Raw genomic sequence first — 7,900 nt, forward strand, 5'->3', positions numbered from 1 at the left:
GGGGGGGGGCAATGGAGGGCTGGGGGTGGGGTGTAGTGAAGATGATGATGCGGGGGGAGGGGCTGTGAAGACGATGAATGGAAGGGGAGGGGGGGTTTGTTCTTTTCTTTTTCTTTTTTTATTTTAAAATTATAATAATTAAAAATTTTATTAATAAAATAATTAAAGTATAAGTTTTTTCATAGTAAAAAAAGTAAAATATTATGTTTTGTTCAATTCACGCTCCAACACACTCTCCTTGTCAAGTCAGTATTTTGTGCCTTATAGGTATCAATTTAAGTAGTTGAGGTGCCAGATAGGTACAAGTAACTAGGTGTTCAAGTGAATTTTCGGGACAAGTTTGAGGGGTTATCGATGGGTTTGGCCTAAATGAAGTAAATGTTTGATCTTTCTTGCATTAGCATTATAAAATAGTTCTAGAAGTGCTAAAGGAGTCCCTTTTGGCAAGTTAATATGAAAGCAACCCTTCGCTATTATTGCGAATGGTAATTCATTATCTTGCTTTGACATGCGATGAAGCTTGTCGAGGATAAAGAAGGGAAGTTGATTTTCTAGTAACATCAAGTCTCGAGTCACTTGATCACGTATGCAACCAACATTAGTATTGATAATTTTATCTTCTCCTTGGGGATACTCTTCTTGTAACTCTCGAATGAACCCAACCACAAAACAACCATCAAGCAACAACATTTGCAAGAATCGATCAGCAATGCAACTAATGTAATAATTGAGCACTCCTATACTATCAGACCCAATAGACAAAATCTTATTCATGTCATGACCATAGTTTTCTATATCATCATAACACTTTAGTGCTTCCTCTTTCAATTCCATTAATTCATTGATGCAACTTTCCACACCAAACTCCTCTTTCCGTTGAAGAAACCGCCGTAGGTACAATGCTTTGTACTTTTCCATTTGCCAAAGTTGAGAATCTTTCTTATGGTAAAGACCAATAGAGACCATCTTTGGTGTACAAGCACCTGGATTTGATTCACGAAGCCCCACATTTACTTTGAATATGGTAGGTGATTTGATAGATAAATTGTCTAAATGCGCAAACATTTTATCACAGATTTGATTTGCAGATTCATTTGTTTGCGACCCCGATGTATCTTCACCATTTGTTTCATTTATCTTGCTCAAATGATCCACTACTCTCCCTTTTTCTATCTGTAATTAGTATAAAAGAGTTAAAGATTTTTGCAATACAAGGGGTTTCAAGTAATATAAAGTTTAAGGGTGAAATTGATTGAAAAAGAACGGTATAAATGAAACTACTTGAAAACAATAGAAGCACTATGCAATAGCCAACAAGCAAGTAATTACATCTCATTTTCTCTACATTTTATATATTGGGTTCTCAGTGGAAATGTGAATAAAAAATGAACGAAACAAATAGAGGAAAAAGTGAATTATGTTTTCACTTTAAGGAAGTAAAGTTCTCTTACGTTAGTGGGAGAAATGAACTTTCTTATGCTTATATTGAGAAACATTCCTTCATGTGGAAAGTGAGACAAGAACAAGACAAGCATAGTGCCGTTATTGTCATGGTGGGTGCAGAGAGGAAGGACTAAAAATTGAGAAGACCCCAGGGGAGCAGTATGAATGAAATATGATAGATTAAAGGTTAAAAATGCAAATTTTCGATATTCTTAAAATGGGCTGGAATATATGCACATTATGCTAGTTCATATACTTCCTCGTTTAAAAAAGAATGACATAATTTGACTTGACACGAAGTTTAAGAAAGTAAAGAAGACTTTTGATTCTTGTTGTCCTAAATTAAAGTTGTGTCAAATGTACCAAAATGTCTTTCAATCTTGTGGTCTTAAGCATGCCGCGTATAAAGTTGAAATTAAAGTATTATCAAAAAGGGAAAAGGGTCATTCATTTTGAAATGGACTAAAAAGAAAAGTAGGTAATTTTTTTTTGAAATAGAGGAAGTATATATCTATAATCTATATCTATAGTATATTAAAAGTGTGAAAACCCTTATAAAAGTGATTTGAACTTCTTGCCCTTCATTTAGATTCTTGCAATACACAAAATCGTCTTTTCGGTTATTTTTTAAATTATTATATTATTATATTTATAGTATTAACTAGACTCTTAGAATATATAGAAAGGAGAATTATTAATATTTTCATGTTGCTAAATTAGAAAAAGAAAGACTCAATTAGAATAGAAAACAAATCTCATAAATTAAAAATAAACCGGATTAGAAATTAATGTTAGAAGTATTTTTCTTTTTATTTCTTTAGAAAAATAGAAGGTCGAATTATTTTTCAAACACAGTAATGCAAACTAACTTATTTTTGGAAAATAAAAAAGCTTTCAGAAAAATTATTTGTCCTAACAAATTGCAAATTGCCTTATTTTTGGAAAGGGCGTATTATTTTTGAAAAATAAAGAAATAATTAACGAAAACTAGAATTATTTTTAGAAAATAAGAAAACTGAATCTTAATTTAATACAAATAATATATATGTAATACAAAAACTGAATCCTAATTTAATACAAATAATATGTGTAATACAAACCTATTCTTTTTAGGTTTTATGAATATACTTTTATAAAAGGAGTTAATTTTTAAAATGAAAAGTTTGGACTCTCTACCAAAAAAGTTCACAACAATATCTTGATGTCATTGAAGTACTTTCTTCTCATTCGTTATTAATTAATATTTTCTTTAAAAAGTTTGGATGGAACTCTATGTATTATTATGTGGAGTTGTGTGATACGTGTTTTCTGATAATTTATGTTGTAGTTTTTTATTGCTAAATGAGTTTATGTTCATTGGGGTATGACAAGGTGAATTTATCACACTTTTTTTTGGCCTACAAATTTGTAAATTTGTAATGTTTTTGAGATTTTAAGGTCTTGTTATTTTGATTTTGATTTACGTAGTCGCCGCAAACATGAAGTCGGTGAACTCTTCACCAGCAATCTCTATATTATTGAGGCACTTTCTTCTCATTATTTAATGTTTATAATGTTTTAACATTTTTTTTTATTTTGATTTTGATTTATGTTGTCTTCAAAAATAGAAAGTCGATGCACTCTTCACCAACAATTTTGATATCATTGAGATACTTTCTTCTCGTTCATTGTTCATTCGTAGTTATTTGATAAAGTTTGAATGGAATTCTATGTATTGTTATGTGGAGTTGTATGATAACATGAATTTTCTGATATTTATGTCTTAGTTGAAATGCTTTGAGTTATGTAGAGATCTATTACTATAGAACCTAAGTGTAAGCACCACTTAACTCTTTTGCATGACATATAGATTTTCTAAGTCTCTGCATGCATGTTGATTAATAATATATCCTACGGAATCAATAGTTAGAAAAAGAGTGTATGTTTCAGACTGAAGCATCACCTATCCACAAAAGATAGTTCTTTCTTTCGTTTCAAAATACTTATCACAATTTCTTTTTTGAAAGTCAAAGTACATAAATTTTTATCAATATCTTAAGATATGTTTTTTTATCATACTGATTTGAGAAAATTAAGATATGTTTTTTATCATACTGATTTGAGAAAAGTTATAGTAGTATTTTTCGTCTACTTTTTTAATATCTATATTTTAATTTTAAAATATCGAATTAATCTAATCTATTAGAGGTAGTTCAAGCAACTCATGTAGTTCTTGATGATAATTATAAGGAGAAGTACTATAGAGGGGAATAATCGATGGGGTTACATTGTTGCTCTAAAGCTAGCTATAATTAATATAGTTGGGATGAAATTGATATAGGGAGAGGAAAAGAAAATAGAGGTAGAGAAGAAGAAGCTAAACAAATAAATTGGAAAGAAAAAAATTGTATAAATAACATAAATACCAACACTTTTGGAAGTAATTACACTCTCTCCCATTTTTTTAATTACTTTACTCTCTCTCCCTATTAATATGCATGACATAGCCGACATATACATAACATTCTGTGTATATGTTGAGATTTTTGTAATAGGTTTAGGAAGTTGGGATTTTTTGTAATATTGAAAACATAAGTTGTGTATTTGTGTAATTTTTAGAAAAGAATTTAGATGAAAAATTTAATTAAATTAAACTTTGAAGGAGAGAATAGTACACTAGAGATAGTTCTAAATAGAGGGCTCTTAATAATCTCTAATGCTATTTCTTTTAACCTATTTTTTAACCCCCTAAAAAATGAAAAAATGTTAGAAATATTTATTTTTGCTCATACTTGATAATAATATAGATTATTAAGTAGAATTGACGAAGGATTTGTTTAAAAAATATGAATTGAACTTGAAAAAGAAACTTAACATGACAAAAAAACATAATAATGATAAGAAGCATGTGATGGACTCATTGTGAACCATTTTGCGTTAATTCATCACAAACAAATATATAATAATAGAAAAAAATGAGAGACTAACATAGCTATATATTAAAATAAAATTATTTTAAGGGTCACTTATTTGGTTAACGTTAAACATTTAGGTACATGCGCAAAACACATACACTAAACTAGTATGTGTGTGTGTGTATATATATATATATATATATCGAAAAGGTCCTTAAATACCCTTCAACTATGTGAAATGGTGTAAAAATGTTCTTGTCTACTTATTGGACCTAAAATGACCTTTTCGTCTACCTATTGGAGCTATTTTACCCCTTTTTTTAAAAAGAAGTTATATAATACCACAACTTATCTTTATTAAATTACATGAAATCTCTATCATTTTTATTAATATTAATCAAATAAATAGTGCACAATATCAATTTTCCTTCATTCTAAATTGATCGACAAATAAAATGAAAAACAACATAAATAGTCATTTTTAAAAAATTATTACGAATGCATAGCCGTATTAGTTGGTTGTCAGATATAGCATATAAAATGTTTACTTTTATAACAGATTTTAATATTTAGAAAAAATAATTATATATTAAATTTTCATATTTCTTATATATTGCCTAATTTTATGTAAGTCTTTGCTCATTTATTTTTTATATACTATATCAAAATTTTATGTTTTTTATTTTTATTTCCTGCTTTCACGATGCCTCCATAAAAATATATGGTATGTTTATATCATAAAAATTCATGGTATATTTATATATTATACAAATTATATTTACATCCTAAAAATACATGGTATATTTATACCTTATAAATTATATTTATACCATAAACATACGTGGTATATTTTAGATATAAAAATTTCATATCATGTAATACTGAAAATATATATTTATATTTAATATAAATAATTTTTTAACAAGAAAAATACTTCCGACATAATGAGATATACCATGAATATTTTTCCCATATACTATATGAAAAATATAATAATAATTTAACTTTGACATAAATTATATTTATACAATAAAAATACATGGTATATTTATAATTCCAATATAATGACTTTTATTCCATAAATATTTATCCAAAAAAATTATGGTTAATCCATTATATTAAAATTAAAAATACACGATAATGAAATAATACTAGACGATTAACATACATGAAAACAAAATGAAACATACACGGGCAAATAATGAAATACTTAGTTTATTTAAAAATATTTGAATTTTGAATATAAGTGAGAGAAAGATTTGAAAGTAGGGATTATCTTTTCGACTTTTAATTTGAAGATTGAAAATATATCTCTTAAATTAAGGTGAATTGATAATTAGTTATTGCATTAAATTAGAAATTACAATTATCTTTTCTGATTTTTTAAAATGGCTATATATGTAAAAAAAGCCTTTTATTTTTCTAATATTGAAAAATATGGAGTATTATTTATGTAATTAAGTTTTAAGGATAGTCTTTTCATGTAATTTATCTAAATAAAAGGGCAAAATAGGCCCAATAAATAGACAGAAAGGTCATTTTAAGCTTAATAGATAGGTGAGAGGGACTTTTTTGGCCCAATAAATAGACGGAAAGCAGGAAATTGCATGTCATAGACTCAAGTATGGGTGACTTTAGATATTTGACCCCAATAAGAAATGTCTTTAAAGAATAACCTTTCTTACTTTTTAAGTATAGCACAAGTACCATTTTGTCCTTCTACACCTCAAATATATTTTTTAAACTTTCCTTACTTATTTGTCTCTCAAATTTTATTTTTTATTATTTTCACTTTTTATTTTTTCTTTAATTTTATTATTCTATTTTTTATTATTTTCACTTTTTATTTTTCCTTTAATTTTATTTTCATGTTTTAATTCATTTGTCTCAACCTTTATTTTTTCTCTTTTTCTTTTTTCTCAAGCATTTTCTATTTCTTTTTTTTTTCTTTTTTTAATTCATTTGTCTTTAAACTTTTTTTTTTATTTTTGTTTTTTATCAGTTCTCTTTTTTTCTCCTCATTTTTCTCAAACTTTATTTTTATTTTTTCCTCTAGTTTTTTATTTTCTCAATTTTTTAATTCTTCGCTTTTTTCTTAATCATTATTTTTTTCTTGCCTTTTTTTCCTCACTCTTTTTTTTATTTCTTTTTTTTTGTTTGATCGTTTTTTTTTTCTCAGTTCTCTTTTTTTTCCTCATTTTTCTCAAACTTTATTTTTATTTTTCCTCTCATTTTTATTTTTCTCAATTTTTTAAATTCTTTGCTTTTTTCTTGATCTTTATTTTTTTCTTTCCTTTTTTTCTCTATTTTTTTATTTCTCTATTTTGTTTGATCGCTTTTTTTTTTTTCTCAACTTCTATTATATTTTGCTAATAAATAAAAAATTGGATAATCCGCAAAAGTGTCTTCTTTTTTTGAAATCAAAGCAAATTTAAGGGCATGAATTGTTGTTACGAAGTTCTTTGAAAATTCTTGAGATAAGTCGTGTCTCTAAGGCGGGAGTTGTAGAATGTCATAAATAAAGACTTAAATGTGGTAGTGTCAACTCTTGCTCGTGGGAATAATTTATTATTCGAAAGTCCTTGTGCTAATTAAGTTTTCCTCTAAAGCAAGAGTTGTAGAACATCTTATAAATAAAAACATAACGTGGTAGTGTCAACTCTTGCCTGTGGGGCATAATTTATAGTTTGAAAGTCCTTGAGCTAAGTCTTGCCTCTAAAGCAATAGTTGTAGAACATCTCATAAATGAAAACATAACGTGGTAGAGTCAGCTCTTGCCCGTGGGGCATAATTTGTAGTTTGAAAGTCCTTGAGCTAATTAAGTCATGCCTCTAAAGCAATAGTTGTAGAATATCTCATAAATGAAAACATAACGTGGTAAAGTCAACTCTTGCTCATGAGGCATAATTGGTAGTTTGAAAGTCTTTGAGCCAGGTCTTGCCTCTAAGACAATAGTTGTAGAACATCTCATAAATAAAAATATAACGCGGTAGAGTTAACTCTTGCCCGTGGGGCATAATTTGTAGTTTGAAAGTCCTTGATTCAGGTCCTTCCTCTAAGGCAAGAGTTGTAGAACATCTCATAAATGAAAACATAATGTGGTAGAGTCAACTATTGCCCGTGGGACATAATTTGTTGTTTGAAAGTCCTTGAGCTAAGTCTTACCTCTAAGACAATAGTTGTGAAATATCTCATAAATGAAAATATAATGTGTAGAGTCAACTCTTACCCGTGGGGAATAATTTATTGTTTGAAAGTCCTTAAGCTAAGTCTCGCCTCTAAGGCAATAGTTATAGAACATCTTATAAATGAAAAACATAACGAAGTAAAGTCAACTCTTGCCCATGGGGCATAATTTGTTGTTTGAAAGTCCCTAAGTCTTGCCTCTAAGACAATAGTTGTAGAACATCTCATAAATCAAAATACAATGTGGTAGTGTCGACTCTTGCCCATGAAACATAACTTGTTGTTTGAAAGTCCTTGAGCTAAGTCTTACCTCAAAGGCAATAGTTGTAGAACATCTCATAAATGAAAACATAACGTGGTAGAGTCAACTCTTGCCC

General features: G+C 28.0%; 1 protein-coding gene across 1 annotated transcript in view; it reads right to left on the bottom strand.

The window, feature by feature from the left end:
- LOC107871636 (putative UPF0481 protein At3g02645) overlaps nucleotides 1-7,900 on the bottom strand; it is a 12,231-nt gene that overhangs the window by 1,951 nt on the left and 2,380 nt on the right. The window contains exon 4 of the mRNA XM_047412088.1: nucleotides 352-1,173. Within this exon, the coding sequence (XP_047268044.1) occupies nucleotides 352-1,173 (822 nt within the window). The remainder of the gene's footprint in view (nucleotides 1-351; nucleotides 1,174-7,900) is intronic.

Source organism: Capsicum annuum, chromosome 5, assembly GCF_002878395.1.
Source record: "Capsicum annuum cultivar UCD-10X-F1 chromosome 5, UCD10Xv1.1, whole genome shotgun sequence".
NCBI lineage: Eukaryota > Viridiplantae > Streptophyta > Magnoliopsida > Solanales > Solanaceae > Capsicum > Capsicum annuum.